This window comes from Octodon degus, unplaced genomic scaffold, assembly GCF_000260255.1.
Source record: "Octodon degus isolate 3935 unplaced genomic scaffold, OctDeg1.0 scaffold00092, whole genome shotgun sequence".
Classification (NCBI taxonomy): Eukaryota; Metazoa; Chordata; class Mammalia; order Rodentia; family Octodontidae; genus Octodon; species Octodon degus.
The window spans coordinates 8,310,739-8,325,274 of record NW_004524668.1 but is presented as its reverse complement, the minus strand read 5'-3'; the positions used below and the strand labels follow the sequence as shown (position 1 = coordinate 8,325,274).

Sequence of the window (14,536 nt, the reverse complement as noted above, 5' to 3'; positions counted from 1 at the left end):
AGGGGTTCCAGTAATGAGGTTGGCGGGACCTCTGAAAGGCAGGAAACAGCCTCTTTCCCATCTTCTCTGCCCAGATGAGCCAGACCAAGTGGCATCCTCAGAGCAGAGGGGCTTGGCAAGGGGCTCACGGGTGGGACAAGGTCAGGCACACCAATTCCCTGGGGAGGGGGCATGTGGCTCTGGCTGGGAGACTGGGCTCATAGCCTGGATTGTATGAGGGAGGGTATAAGCCATAGACATGTCTTGGAATGTGGGGGGTGACAAGTGAGGGGTGGAGGTGGCCAGTGGCCAAGAGGGACACTGCCTCCCAGGCCTGGCACACAGTGGGCACTGGCCTGAAGTGAGCCCATTGCTATTGGTCCCTGGAAGGGAGACACGGTGGAGTCAAGCAGCCTGCCCACCTCTGGACAATGGAGAGCCCCAACCTGGTCCCTTGTCTGTACGATACGGGCAGCACCTGCAGCTGCCTCCAGGTGACTGTGCACCGCGGGAGGCAGTGCGCAAGGAAGTCATGACTTCATCACTGAGCTGAGGAAAGGAAGCCTGGGGAGGAGAGTTGTCCAACGTGATCTGAAACATGGGGCTTTCCCACCCAGGGCAGGGGCTGCCAGCTGGGCCCTGAGAGGAGAGGGTGGCCAGGTATGAGACAAACATGGTTGAGCCAGGAAAATATCTTGACTTTATTTGCTACGTTGACAGCAGTTCTGAGTGGAGTTGGTGGCTGCCTTTTCTACACAGCATGAATCAGGGGCAGTACTCAGCACTTCCCCAGGGTGGGGTGCAGGAAGGCTGGGCCAGGTGGTCTCAGGGCAGAAGCATGACAACAGCCAACCCCAGGGTGGCAGGAGGTGACAGCAGTGGGCCCTCTAGACGTCCAGATGGTGGCTCAGAGGCAGGGAGGTCCAGTGTCCAGGGTGCACACGAGCCTGTGCTACCTCACTGCACCAGCAGTGGGCAGTGGTGGCCAGGGCCGCTCAGCGAGCTCCTGCTCCAGCTGTTTGAAGGGTTTCTTAGAGGCCCGTTTGGGGCGGAGCTGCTGCAGACAGGCTGGCAGACACTGGTCCAGCACACTCTGCGGAGGAAGCAGGGAGTGGAGGGAAAGCTGGTGCCAAGCCCCAGATCCCTCTGTCCCTCCTTCCCCCCCGCCACGGCTGCATCGCACCTCCAGCATGAAGGCCCCCACAAAGTTGCAGGCGACCAGGCCCAGCAGCAGCAGCTTGAAGCAAGTATCTGTGATGTTCGTCAGCCCTAGCGGCCCCTGCAGGAGGCCGGGGACCAGGATGAGGCCCACCAGGACAGAGCCCAAGAGCACGAGGGCCACCAGGAAGGGCACTGGGGGTGGGGGAGTCGGTCAGCAAGGGAGCCACACCCGGGACAGTCTCCCCCCTTCAGAGCCCCATCCTCCCTCCTGGCCCAACCCCCCATCCCAACCCGCAGCAGCACCGTTGGTGTAGAGTGGCCGGCGGAAGGGTGCCCCCTTGGACACAGCCGCGGCCAGGATGAGGTACTGGAAGCTGGACAGGGAGAAGACCACTGTGTTCTCATAGTTGGGCAGGTTGTCGGGTGCCGGCACGGTCTTATTCAGAGGCACAAACCTGGGGTTCAGAGCCAGGGTCAGAGAAAGGGGGCACACAGGGGCACAGGCAGGACTTGGGGGAGGTTGCTGAGACCAACTCACCAGGGCTGGGCTACGGCCAGGAAGTAGCCCCCCAGCTGCACACCAGCCACCAGGGCCACCTGCAGCAGCAGGCTGCTCAGCACAGGCACACTGAGCAGGGCCCCTGGGGGCCGCGCCCGCCCCAGTGCCAGAGCTGGCCCTGTGCGGCTCATGAGCACGGCCACTGTGGTGGTGATGACCAGGTCAATGGCCAGGAACTGCAGGTCCCCCAGGTTGGTGTTGATCTGCGGCAGGGGAGGGAGGACCAAGCAGAAGCTGAGACCCCTCAGGGCTGCCCCGGGTCAGTCAGGGGAGCCGTTTCTGCCCCTGAGAAGCCTGATGAGGACTACAGTTCAGTGGACTAAGCACCTGCCTAAGCAAGCATAGGGACCGGGGTTTGATCCCCAGCACCACATGCCTCGCCAGCCCTGCCCCTGGGTGTGCTGAGCCAGGCGAGACTGGGCATGGTGGTGCACACCTATAATCCCAGTGCTCGGGAGGCTGAAAACAGGAGTGAGCTACATAGTGAGACCTTGTACCAAATACATTAAAAAAAAAGAGAGAGAGAGATGGGGACAGGGGAATCCTGAGTCTGATGGGGGAGGTGCAGCTCCTACATGTTAGCTAAGCCCCTCATCTGATGTGGGAAGCAGTGTCTTGTCTTTGGGGAGTCCCCTCTGTCTCCTGGGGTGACTGTGGGGCCCTAACCCCAATGGGGAACACCTGCAATAAACCCTCAGCCTGACGGAAGGTCAGCCTGTGCCCTGCAGCCCCTCAGCTACCAGGACACGTGGTTCGTGCTCTCAGCAAGCTCTGACCTTTGAGGGCCCCTCCTGAGCAGGACTGGGGTGGCACTGTCAGGTCAGGGTCAGAGTGAGGGGGGTTAGGGCAAAAGGTGTGCCGTGGGAAGTGGGCATAGCCAGGATCTTGGCTGTACCCCCGCTCCAGCCTGAGCTCTGCCTCAGTCTCTCCTGCATACAGCAAGCTCTTAAAACTAGGGAGAAGCTGTCAGCACATGTCACCTGCTACCATCTTGTTTTTTTTTCTTTTTGTTTTGCAGTACCGGAAATTGAACTCAGGACCCTGCACTTGCCAGGCAAGTGCTTATTCTTTTTTGTGTGTGTGTGTAACTAGGGATTGAACTCAGGTCCTTACACTTGCCAGGCAAGCATTTATTCTACTGGGCTATCTCCCCAGCCCCTAAGTGCTTATTCTACTGAGCTAGCTCCCTGGCCCTGCTATCATCTTTGAAGACCTACTCTGCATGGGGTTGTGTTCAGAGCTTTTTTTTTTTCTTTTTGAGACAAGTTCTCGCTATGCAGTGCAGGCTGGCCTTGAGCTCACTTTGCAGCCCAGGCTGGTCTTGAGCTCCCAAGGGTCTTCCTGGCGTGGCCACCATGGCCAGCCCCAGCGTTCATCTCATGAACCTCACTGCCGAGTCACCGCCCATGTCCCAGCTGCCAGCCTTCTGGCCCTGCTGCTGCACACTCTGCCCACGCTGCAGCTCTGCAGACCTCACCGTGTAGAGGATCAGGACCGAGATGAACTGGGTCAGGCTGTAGAGGGCCATGTACTTGAACACACTAAAGGATGTGTCGAGAGAGCAGCGGCCTTCCCTGGGGAGCAGGGCGGGTGTCAGGGTGCCAGGCTGGTTCCCTCCCAGGTCCTGCCACTCCCCCCCAAGCCCTCGCCCGCCTCACCTGATGACCATGGGCACACACTCGATACTGGCCATGCTTGAGGTGAAGGGTGAAACCACTGAGGCCTCAGCCTGGGACAGCGAGATGCCCACGTCAGCAGCCTTCAGGGCCCCGCAGTCATTGGCACCATCCCCGCACATGCCCACACAGTACCTGGTGAGAAGGGGGCGAGGCCTATGAAGTGACTCCAACCCACCCCAGGCTTGTGGGCGCCCTCACAGTGCCCAGGAAATCGTGTAATTATTTTTGGTAGGACAGAGGGTTAGACATATCCAAGACAGCATGCCTGGAAGCTTTTTTTGTACTAGGGCTCAAACCCAGAGCCTTTGTGCTGAGCTACATCTCCAGCCCTTTATTATTTTTTATTTTGGGTTAGGGTTTCACTAAGTTGATAAATTAAAACTATAAACTGTCCATATTGGGCTCAAGCTTGCAAGCCTCCTGTCTCAACCTCCCGAGCGCTGGCATTACAGGCATCTGCCACCATACTTGGTCTTATGTTTTATTTTGAGTTGGGCTTTTTTTTTTTTTAATTATTTATTTTATTTTTATTATTTTTGTGTGTGTGGCTGGCTCAGCCCACCAGGGGGCGGGGCGGGCTGGCATGTGGTGCTGGGGGATTGAACCGCGGTCCCTGTGCTTTGCTAAGCTTGTTCTAAGCAGGTGCTGTAGACCACTGAGCCATCTCACCAGCCCCTGAGATGGGCTTTTGCTAAACTGACAAACTACTCAAACTGGGCTTGACTTTGCAACCTTCCGGTCTCAGCCTCCCGGAGTACTGAGATTACAGTGTGCGCTACCACTCCCGGCTCTGGACTAGTGTTTTAAGGGTGACAACTTCCTGCAGGCCCTACCCAGAGGCCCTGCCTCTCAGCACTCACTGGAGCCTCTGCAGTTCACACACAAGCTCTGTCTTCTGTTCAGGAGCCATGCGGGCGAAGACCGTGGCCTGTACCAGGACCTGCAGGCACAGTGAGGGGCAGGCTGAGGCCAGGGCTAAACCCAGGAGGCAGGTGTGGCTGGCTAGGCTCAGGGCCACCCTACCTTGGGCAGTAGCTTGGGGAAGTGCTTCATAAGGATGCCAAAGGTGGACCCGCTGAGGGCCAGGTGGCGGGATCGGGTGTCTGGCTCCACTGTGTAGCTCTCAGCCTGCACAGGATCCTGGGGGCCCAGGAAACTCAGCTTAGCTCTCCCTGCCCACCCTGCAGAGCTAGGGCCAGGTTGCGTAACACAAGCTGGGGTCACTGGTGAGGTAGAGATGGGCCTCTGGGCTAGCCTCACCTTTGCCCTGTTCACAGTGGCAGGGCATTCTGCAGGCAGGAACTGGAGAGAAGCAGGTCGCCCCTGCTCAGGGTGGGTGGCCTGGATGATCACCAGATGCTCCTGGGGGCCCACCATGCCACAGCCCCGGGCCACAGTGACCGCTGTCTGCAGATTGTCCCCTAGGGGTGCAGGACAGGGTCAAGGTCAAAGCCAGCCACCCCCACATCCCCACAGATGGAAAGGCTGAGTGCCTGAGTGGCCACTGGCAAAGAGCCTCACGTCGGGACCTCTGTTTCCTCAGGGGTGAAACAAGGCAGCAGAAACGAGACTGGGCTGGAGCTGCACAGCCGTGTGACTCTGCTGAACAGTGTGTGTGCACACATGTGTGCAAGGGCCTGGGGCACAAGCACACAGCGCTTTGAGCTCCCTCCTGCTTTCATGCCCACTAGGATCTCCTTGCCCATGAGACGGTCCCACCTTGGAGACTGACATCATCATCCTCATTTCTCAGAAGCAGAAGCCAGAACCCAGAGGGGTCCTCCAGCCACTGAGTGGGTGACATTGCTAAACCATGCCTGGCCTCTACTCTCCTGAGCCTCCGTTTCCCCGTGTGTCAACTGTGGGTGACGTTTACATTTGTGAGTTATGCCTTTGTAGAGATTCATGAAGTAAAGACTCAGGAGGGACTGCTGAGAAAGAAGGGTCCCCTTCCTTCTGCCCAGGACAGGGAAGATCCCACCCTCTTGACCCCATGGCACCTGTCACCATGACGGCACGGATGCACGTCCTCCGCAAAGCTTGGATCACCGGTGTTGTCTGTGGTTTCAGCAGATTCCGCATGACAAGCAGCCCCAGGAAGCTCAGGTCCTGCTCCACGGTGTCCCTGGAGGGTGGGCAGACTTGGGTCAGAGGTCACACAGTGGTCATGGGCCCCCTCCCAGGCAGCAGGCAGGGGCATCTTCCCTGGGCTCAGCCTGTGTGAGTCTCCCCCTCACTGTGCCCGGGCAGGCCCACCTTGAGAGCTGCTGCACGGCCTCCAGGTTGGGAGCGATGGGCAGCGGCTTGCAGGCCAGGGCCACCACGCGGTAGCCGGCCGCTGTGTAGCTCTGCAGCGTCTGGGTGAAGTCGCTGGGCACTGTGCCAAGAGGCAGGATCACTGGAGCAGGGCAGAGCGGGCAGAGGCGGGACCCCACCCCCCAAACGCTCTGTACCCAACAGCAGACTCACCTGTGTGGGGGATGCAGCGGCTGGCCACCAGCTCTGGGGAGCCCTTGACATAGGTCTCAGGCTGAGTGGCCCCGGGCCACGCCACCACCACACTCATTCGCTGGAGGGTGGAGGAGAAGGGGAAGCGGCCAAGGATGCTGAGTGGCACCTGGGGCTCCTGCAGGGTGGGAGGAGCTGACGGCTGGCTGTGGAGGCCAGCCCTGGACCCGCCCTCCACAGGAAGCTCATGGCTCACCGTTCCTTGCGTCTGGGGCTCCCATGGCGGGGGTCTCATCACTGCCAACACCTGAGTCCCAAGTGCTCCGTCGGCAGCTGGCTCCTCTTCCAAGACCTGGGAGGCAAGCAGAGAAGGTTGGTTGTTGCAGGCCTCAGTCCAGGGCGGGAGGCAGCAGGAGACTTGAGTTACGATGCTGGGGCAGCTTCCTTTACAGACAGATGGCCTCCTCACCCAGCCAGTAGACTCCACCATCTTGAGGTCCATGGGGTCGCCCACTGGGATGTCCTGGAGCCAGCTAAGGGCATGACAAGTGGCCAGCGCTCGGAGCAGGGGCCCCATGGGCAGGCAGCGGGGTTCTGGGACCAGTGGGAGGAACACCTGCCCCTTCAGGGGCACCACCCCCATCACATCCAAGCCGTCCTCAGTGAGGGTGCCTGTCTGTGGAGGGACAAGGACAGGTCCTGGATTAGCTGTCCTTGCCCCACCCTGGGACCCAGGAACCAGAGCTGGAGCCAGGAGAGGCTCTGTACTGCCTCAGGACCTTTGCATACATAGTTCCTACTCCCAGGGTCACCCCTACCCAGTTTGTCTGCCTGGCATTTCCTCCAGGAAGTCATCTCTTTTCACCTCCCAGCCTGGGGCAGGTGGTCCCTGCTTTGGGCCCCATGTGCTGCTGGAGGACCTCCCCACAGGAGCTCCAACTGCCCTCTCTGAGGTCATGTCCATGATTACTGCTAATCACAGAGCCACTGCTCCTCCCACAAAACCCACTGCCCCTGCGTCTCTCCTGTGGGCTTTCTGCCTGGTTCATCTGTTTGTGTGTGGACACACACACACACACACACACACACGTCCCTGTCCCCATGGAACCCACTGTCTCCTGGAAAGCAGCTCACGTCAAGCAAAGTAAACTCTAGCAATGGGGCTAGGAAGGTGCTGGGAGGGCATAGGCTGATGGGGGTGACAGTTGGTGACAGCCTCCAGAGGGGCAGGCAGGAGGCCTTGGTAGCTGGTGGGGATATCTGGTTATTGCTGGACCTCAAGGTTAAAAGCAACCCAGGTGACAACGGGCCCTCACCAGGTCTTGAACAAATGAAAAGATGAGTCTGGACATTTCATCCACTGGACCCTGAGTTAGTAAAGGTGGGGTGCAGCCCCCAAAGACAGTGCTGCCTGCGCCCAGCCAGCCTGCTGGTGGCCCCCACCTTATCAAAGCACACCAGACGCAGCTTGCCCCCAAGGTTGATGCGCAGCGGGTGGATGCAGAAGATGCCCTGTGCGCGCAGGCGGCCCTGGGCATAGAGCGTGCACACAGTCATGGCAGCCGGCAGGGCGGGCGGCACCACCACGGTCACCAGGTCCAGGGCCCGGATCACTATCTCGTTCACAGGCACCTGGGAGGAGGCACTGTGAGAGCTGCGGCATCCCGGGGCAGCCATCTGTCACCGCCCTATGCCACTCCCTGCAGCTCACCTGGTTGCGGTGCAGAATGAAGATGCTGTAGACCGTGCCGAGAAGAGCTGGGGAGACATCGTGGGATTAAGGGGATTTTGGTCCTGGGCTGGGGGCCACAGGCAGAGTGCGGTAGAGGGGCCCACTCACCCAGGACAGAGAGGGCAGCCACAAACTTCATGCTGTGCTTATAGAACTTGAAATTGATGGGCCGGGGATGCAGGATGGAGCTCACCAGGCCCCCTTTAGCTGTGCAGAACCCTGGGAGATGGGGAAAGTGAGGCAGGGAAGCCATGAGGGGATTACACCTGTAATCCCTGTACTCAGTGGACTGAGACAGGAGGATCATTTATGAGTTTAAGACCAGCCTGGGCTACAAAGTGAACTCAAGAGGATGGGGCTCCCCACCCCACCCACCCCACCTGCACCCTGAGCTGCTAAGACACAACGCTCACACTGTCAGTTGTCACCCAGTTTGGGGTCAGACAGTGGCCCACAGGCTTTGCCCAGCCTTTGCAGGGCTTCAAACAATGGCGTCAGTGGACAGAATCTAAACATGGGGCCGTTTCCTTTACAGTCTGGGTTCAGAGTAGGCTCTTTCCACTGTGCTCCAAGAATTGTAGCCCCTGATTCTGTGGACATCAAAATGCTTAGTTCTTAGGCTGGGCATGGTGGTGCACACCTGTAATCCCTGCACTCGGTAGGCTGAGGCAGGAGTATCATTATGAGTTTGAGACCAGCCTGGGCTACAAAATGAGCTCAAGGCCAGTCTGAACTGCATAGTGAGACTCTGTCTCAAAAAAAAAAAAAAAAAAAAAAAAAAAACCTTGGTCCGAGCTGGCCCAACTCTTTCTGTTAACATGAGGCCACCGAGGTGCACGTGGAGTGGGACTTTATCTTGATTGCAAGGCAGGGGCAGAGGTGGGTGTGCTCTGGATCTTGCTCTGCCCTGTGATACCCTGTCAGCACCAAGCCCAGCATTCTTCCCCACCTGCTCATATGCACCTGTCTGGGTCACCACCGCCAGGACATGGGGTCCCCCGTAGGCCCGGGCCTGCAGAACGAGGGTCCCGCAGAAGAGAGTGTGCCGCCGATGAATCTCTGAGCAGTATGGTCTGTCCCCCTCTGGGAGGGCTGTCTTCAGCACCGGGACGCTCTCCCCTGGGAGGGACAAGGTCTGAGGCCCATGAGGGCCCTCGGGTCACACCCTCCCATTAGGAAAACCAAGAGTTCTGCATAGGGTCGCACCACCAGCTCTCGGCTTCATTAGATCCGTAACCAGCTGGCATGAACAAGAAATCGGCCCCATTTTACAGAGGGGGAGCTGAGGTTCTGAGAGGGCAGAAGAGACGAGGACACAGTGAGACAATGCTGGGGGCATGGAATGTGGCAGCCAGTGAAGCAGGAACCAGTTCCAGGGATGAGTAGTGGGCCCTTTTCTCCTTCCACTGGAATTATTCCTGCACAAGCACCTATTACTTTTTTTTTTTTTTTTTTTTTGGCGGAACTGGGGATTAGAACTCAGGCCCTTGCGCTTGCCAGGGAAGCACTTATTCCACTGAGCCATCTCCCCGGCCCCTACCTATTACTTTTATGTTCCAGCCAGCAAGGATCTTTACACAGAGATGTGACATAACCTCTCCACGGCCCTGCACAAGCTGCCTGCCAGACCAAAGATCCTTTACAAAAAAGGGTCACCCTCCACCAGCACCGCCGCCCCTTATGCATCTCTAGGTGGCGCTGTGTAGCCCAGGACACACGCTGCTCAGCACAGACTATAGTACCGTGAGCCCACAGTACAAGAGTGTGAGCCCACTGTAGAACCAGGAGCGTAGTCACTTTTGTCCACACACCACACACAGCACAGAGAGAGACGCTTGGGGTCAGGGCAGGACGCCCCACCCACCCTGCACACACCCTCCTAGTGGTTTGCAGTCTTTAGGTCAGGACGGCAGGCGTTGCAGGGACAATGTACAGAAGCTGGGTGCTTTCTCTGCGCCCTGCATGTTCTGGGCACTCCATGTGCCCTACCCAGGAAAGACTGAGCGCCCCATTTTACAGGATGGGATATCGCTAGTCCAAGGGTGTGGGGCTAACAGTCCTAAAGCCAGGATTGCTATTTAAAGGAAAAAGGAGGGGCCAGCCAAATATCTCAGGGGATTAAAGGGTTTGCAAGCAGGCGCAGGGGCTGGGGGTTCAATCCCCGGACCCGATGTGCTGCGATGGCAATTGAGACTGGGCGTGGTGGCACATGCCTGTAATCCCAGCTCTTGGGAGGCTGTAAACACGCAGGTCACAAGTCCAGTCTAGTAGTGAGACCCTGAACACCCTGTAGACCCTTCCCTAAAATAAAAAAATTTTTAAAAAGGGAAAAAGGAAAGAAAACTCAAGCCTTCTACCTTCTGTTCCAAGGCAGAGGGCTGGGGGCAGGGAGGGGCTGAGGTGATGCTGGGGCCAGGCTCACCTGTGAGACAGCTCTCGTTGACCATGCACTCGCCAGCCACCAGGGCAGCATCGCAGGGCATCAGCCCGCCCTCCGGGGGCAGCACCAAGCAGTCTCCAGGCACCAGCTCACTGGAGTTGACCCACTCTTCCCCTGAGGGCGGGTGGAGCTCAGTGTGGCTTCTCCCCACCCACCTCCCTGCCACCTCCTTGGTCCTCTTCCAGCCCTGGCTCCTCACCTCCCCCAGGCCTGCGCACGTGCACTTGCATGGACAACTTGACCATGTCCCTCAGGGTCTGGCTTTGCTGTAGGCAGGAGGACGACAGAGGGTAAGAGGGTGGCAGCCCCTGGGGGACGCCCTGCCCATCCGTGAAGCCTCACCCGCTCACCTTTCTGGTCTTGTACATGGCTAGGCAGATGGAGACAGCGGAGATAAGGAAGATGCACAGGGCGTACCAGAAGTAGTGATCGGCCAGCCACAGCCCGATGCTGAAGGCCTGGAACCCGTAGTAGGGGTTCAGCGCCTGTGAGGGGTGGCAGGCAGCGTGAGGGCCAGCATCCTCGGGCAAACCCGGCACAGGCCACTGGAGTGGAGGGCACAGGGGCTGCCAGAGGACAGAAGCCAGGCCTTTCTCTGGCTCTGGCCTACCCACACCCGGGTAGATGCCCCTTAAACAGCCTGCTTCTCCAAGCTTCAGGACACGGGAGGCTGCTGAGCCCCCTGTGCCAAGCAGTACCGATGGCAGTTCCACCAAGTGGGTCCCGGCTCAACTCCATTGTACAGATGATAAAACTGAGGCACTGGCCTAAAAGCCCAGCCCCTGAGGCAGTCTGTGGATGACAGTGGCCAGATTCCCAGGGTTCTCCCTTTCACAGTGTCTATGGTGATGGTGTCTACTCTAGACATGCCCAGGTCACTGGCTTCCCTATACCTGAACGACTTGGCTCTTGTTTTGGCCCTGCCCTGAAGCTCGGGTTCCTCAAGTGTGAAGAGTACAGGCCTGGTCCCTACTCCCAGGGTCTCTCTAGTCCCCAGCAAGGCTCCAGCACATCGCCTTGTGCAGGTATCAAGCTGCATGGTTTTGCCTCCACGCAGGCTGTGCCTGCCTCCAGCCCAAGGCTTCCGTGGGCTCTCCAAGTCCCTGCCTGGCCTCTCACTGGCTGAGGTGACTGAGCTGAGTGTGAGGCAGCTTTTTACCACCTGCTATGGAGAAGGGGACAGGTGACTGATCTGTCACTGTGAAGTGTCCCAGAGGCCAGAGCAAGGGCAAGATGCAGGGGTGACCCTACCTCATCCACCAGGAGTTGTGGGTAGGACTTGACTGGTATGCTGATCACGTTGGGGCCGAAAATCTTCTTCCTGTAAGGAGGTTGGTGGCTGAGCCGTCAGATGGAGGGGTACTGTGACAGCTGGAGCCTCCCAGGGCTGTGAAGCTGGGGAGACCGAGGCCCAAGGCAGCACCCACCTCACAGTCTGGTCTGGGAGGCTGAGGCCAGAGCGGGAGCCGTGAATGTCATCACAGGTATGGCCACGGTCCAGCAGGCTGGGAGGGGAAGGCAGGGACACTGGTGTTGTGGGTCTGAGTTTTGCCCCAGGCTCCAGGACCCCCACCCTTTCTGCCACCCTATGCTCCTGGGAAAAAGCACTTCCTGTCAGGAACTCAGGGCTTAGCTTTCTCCTTTCTTCCTGTTTCTCTCCAACCATCTCAACAAGGAAGAACAATGAAGTGACGATAATATGAAGGAATACTAAACTAAGGCTGACGTGAGAAGCTCTCGGTGACAACAAGAGCTGTACTGACACTTAGGCAAGTTACTTCACCTCCCTGGGCCTAGGACGGGTGGGAGCCCTGGGACTTCGGCAGAAAATGGACTTGCTGTTCTCCTTGCTGGGCAGCAGAGGGCGACAGTGCCATCCCCACCCCAATGGGGATGGTGAGCACACCCAGCCTTCTGAGCCTCAAGGGCTTAAGAGCCTGTGTCCCCAGGGTAGCCTGGAACTGATGGGTAAGTGTCCCGGCTCCTTCCTCCCTGGAGGAGGCAGAGGGGCCATGTTCGCTGGTCACAGAAACTTAGCCACCTTGGGTCAACTAGGTCCAGCTCTGTGTAAATCCTCATGTTCTACCTTCAAAATACCCCTGGAAGGTGGGGATTATTCTCTACCCTGATTTATAGCCCAAAACTCAGGCCTGGAAAGGCTCCATGACCCTGGGAGATTTCACAGCAGATGGAGAGGGAGGCCCAGGCCACCGCCTCTGGGTGGTGAGGCAGGCGGTGCCCACTTTAGCTCCTACCTGACTGGAAGGAAGGCTTGCTGGATCTCCATCCAGATGTATCGCCTGCCCTGGAAGAGGTAATACCGCACCACCCGCTTCTGCAAGCAGGGAGAAGGCCACTAAGAGGTGGCGCTGGCCCTCAGGAAGGGTCTTGTGTGGGTGGGGGCATGGGAAACGACCCTCCCACGGCAGAGGGTGGAGCTGGACCCAGGGAGGGACAAGGACTTGTTCAGGACCAGGCTATCCACTCACTGCCTCCTCCCTCCTATGGAGCTGGGTTGTGTCCTTCCACGTGGCCTTAGGCACTGCCCCCACGGCCACCTCGCTGCGGCCATCCTCTGCCTGGAGGGACAGCTCTGGGCTGGAAAGAGAGCTGGGGGTCACCCTGCAGCTCTGGGCTGCCCTAGCCCTTCTCTGTTCCCATAGGAACGCGCCCCCCAACAGGACGGAGGCACTAGGTCCGGCTCCTGGGCAGGATGCCAAGCTGCCCCACCTGTCCTCGCCGATGGCCTCTGTGTGCACCTGGACTGTGAACAGCTGCCACGAACTATCCTGAAACACAGACGCAGGACCTCAGTCCTAAAAGGGAGCCTCTCTTCCGGGTTCCCTCCCTGGACCAGGTGGTCCCTGCTGTAGAGGCAAAGTGAGCCCCATACAAGCTACCCAACCTGCCGCTTCTGCACATGCTCAGATGGGAACGCTGGGGTCCACAACCCGTGGAATGGGTGGGCACCCCCGCATCCCATGCGCGCACCCTGGTCACTGCTGCCCTAATCCAGCCCCAGGCCAGGCCATCTCTCACCTCTTTGTCTCTTGTTTCGATGACGAGTGTTTCGGCGTGGGCCAGGCTGCAGGGCCGCAACCGCAGCCGCACCCCCCACCAGGGCTTCCAGCGGAAGAGCAGCAAGGGGATCCCAGCCAGCACCCAGACCACGGCGTGATAGCCGATGGCCCTCCAGGGACTGCCACAGTAGCCACTGAGCCTCTGCAGACACAGCGAGAAACCGGTGGGTTGGGGCCGGGGCGCGAGGGGGAGGCCGGGTGCCCATGTTGTCACGTACCACGGATGAAGCTGAGGAGCTGTGGGGACCGATCGACGTCCCGATCGTCAGGGTCCCATAGCTGGCGGGCGGGCTGCCCACGAGAGGGCTGCTGTCTGTGGGCAGAAAGGAGAATCTGCATTTGGGGGATCTTCCTACCCTCCCCCTGGCCCCATACCGGAGATAAAACCAGTAAGTCTGTGCTGAGCTACATCCCTAGCACTTCTTTTAAATTTTGAGACAAGGTCTCCCTAAGTCACCCAGGGTGAGCTTGAATTTGCGACCCTCCTGCCTCAGCCTCCCAGAGTTCTGGGTTTACAGTTGTGAGCCACCCTGCGCAGCTATTTGTCTTCCTTTTGTCAACATAGTCTATGACTGGGGCTGTTATCCGGTTGTTCTGCTGGTCCTTCCAACAGAGACACTTCCTCATGTGGCTGCCCATCTCTGGGGGTGCAGCCCCTTGAGTTCCCACTGTCCCCTTCTACCTCCACGGCACCCCGAGGGCTGGAGTCCGAGCTGTAGAGATGCTGGGGAGACTCCAGATACGAGCACCAAGGCCTGTGAGGCCATTTATTCAGATGAGTAAAACGAAGCTCAAAGCATGGCAGATGGCTGCTGTGGAAAGTCCTCTCCAAGCTTCCTCCCTGCTGGAGGGCCGCGGCCCCAGCAGAGCAGGTGTTCTGGGCACTAGAGAGGGCGGGGCGCCCTGCTCCTGCACTGGATGCCTGCAGGAACCTCGACCCCCATGCAGGTGCCTGGTGGCACCTCCTGCACCTCAGGGCCACAGCCCCTGGACAGTTCCCTGTGGGGCTGGGAAAACAGGGTGGGTGCGGGGCAGGCTGCTCATCTCCTGGGCTCCCCCTTTACCTCCACCCCCAACCTGTGCCCTTCTGACAGTTTCTAGCCAAAAAGTCCAGAGTTCCAAGCAGCTGCCACAGTCACAACATGGAGATCCCTCATGTGCTGTGTCCCCAACCAATGATCATCCTAGTGGGGCTGGGGCTGTCCCATGACATTAAGAAAACACAAGAGTTAACAATCCTCATCGCTAGGGGCTGTGCTCCCACCCTTTTCATATGGTGAACAGCAATGGCCAGGGAACAGTGATGATTATCCCAATTACAGAAGGTCAGAGGCTCAGAGAGGTCAAGTAACTTGCCCAAGGTTACACAGGAAGCGTACGGTAGCTCCAGGATGTAAGCCCAGGCAGACTGACTCCAGGCTGGGATTTTTTGTTATTATTTATCTTTTTTTTTTTTTT

At 58.5% G+C, this 14,536-nt stretch overlaps 1 protein-coding gene across 3 annotated transcripts in view; it reads right to left on the bottom strand.

The window, feature by feature from the left end:
- Window positions 1-656: 656 nt before the first annotated feature.
- Window positions 657-14,536, bottom strand: part of Atp13a2 (ATPase 13A2) — an 18,703-nt gene continuing 4,823 nt past the window's right edge. The window contains exons 2-29 of one of the 3 annotated variants that reach the window (XM_023722532.1): window positions 13,297-13,391; window positions 13,038-13,220; window positions 12,729-12,787; window positions 12,488-12,596; window positions 12,254-12,333; window positions 11,426-11,503; window positions 11,250-11,319; window positions 10,349-10,483; window positions 10,198-10,264; window positions 9,981-10,112; window positions 8,522-8,677; window positions 7,667-7,777; window positions 7,538-7,584; window positions 7,270-7,458; window positions 6,296-6,502; window positions 6,083-6,178; window positions 5,848-6,004; window positions 5,635-5,755; window positions 5,379-5,503; window positions 4,639-4,799; window positions 4,402-4,518; window positions 4,239-4,318; window positions 3,358-3,510; window positions 3,177-3,273; window positions 1,679-1,902; window positions 1,444-1,595; window positions 1,163-1,332; window positions 657-1,072 (exon numbers count right to left, since the gene is read on the bottom strand). In XM_023722532.1, coding sequence (XP_023578300.1) covers window positions 932-1,072; window positions 1,163-1,332; window positions 1,444-1,595; window positions 1,679-1,902; window positions 3,177-3,273; window positions 3,358-3,510; window positions 4,239-4,318; window positions 4,402-4,518; window positions 4,639-4,799; window positions 5,379-5,503; window positions 5,635-5,755; window positions 5,848-6,004; window positions 6,083-6,178; window positions 6,296-6,502; window positions 7,270-7,458; window positions 7,538-7,584; window positions 7,667-7,777; window positions 8,522-8,677; window positions 9,981-10,112; window positions 10,198-10,264; window positions 10,349-10,483; window positions 11,250-11,319; window positions 11,426-11,503; window positions 12,254-12,333; window positions 12,488-12,596; window positions 12,729-12,787; window positions 13,038-13,220; window positions 13,297-13,391 — 3,512 coding nt within the window. In that variant the 3' untranslated portion in view covers window positions 657-931. The remainder of the gene's footprint in view (window positions 1,073-1,162; window positions 1,333-1,443; window positions 1,596-1,678; window positions 1,903-3,176; window positions 3,274-3,357; window positions 3,511-4,238; window positions 4,319-4,401; window positions 4,519-4,638; window positions 4,800-5,378; window positions 5,504-5,634; window positions 5,756-5,847; window positions 6,005-6,082; window positions 6,179-6,295; window positions 6,503-7,269; window positions 7,459-7,537; window positions 7,585-7,666; window positions 7,778-8,521; window positions 8,678-9,980; window positions 10,113-10,197; window positions 10,265-10,348; window positions 10,484-11,249; window positions 11,320-11,425; window positions 11,504-12,253; window positions 12,334-12,487; window positions 12,597-12,728; window positions 12,788-13,037; window positions 13,221-13,296; window positions 13,392-14,536) is intronic. The other 2 variants (XM_023722533.1, XM_023722534.1) reach the window with 2 other exon arrangements.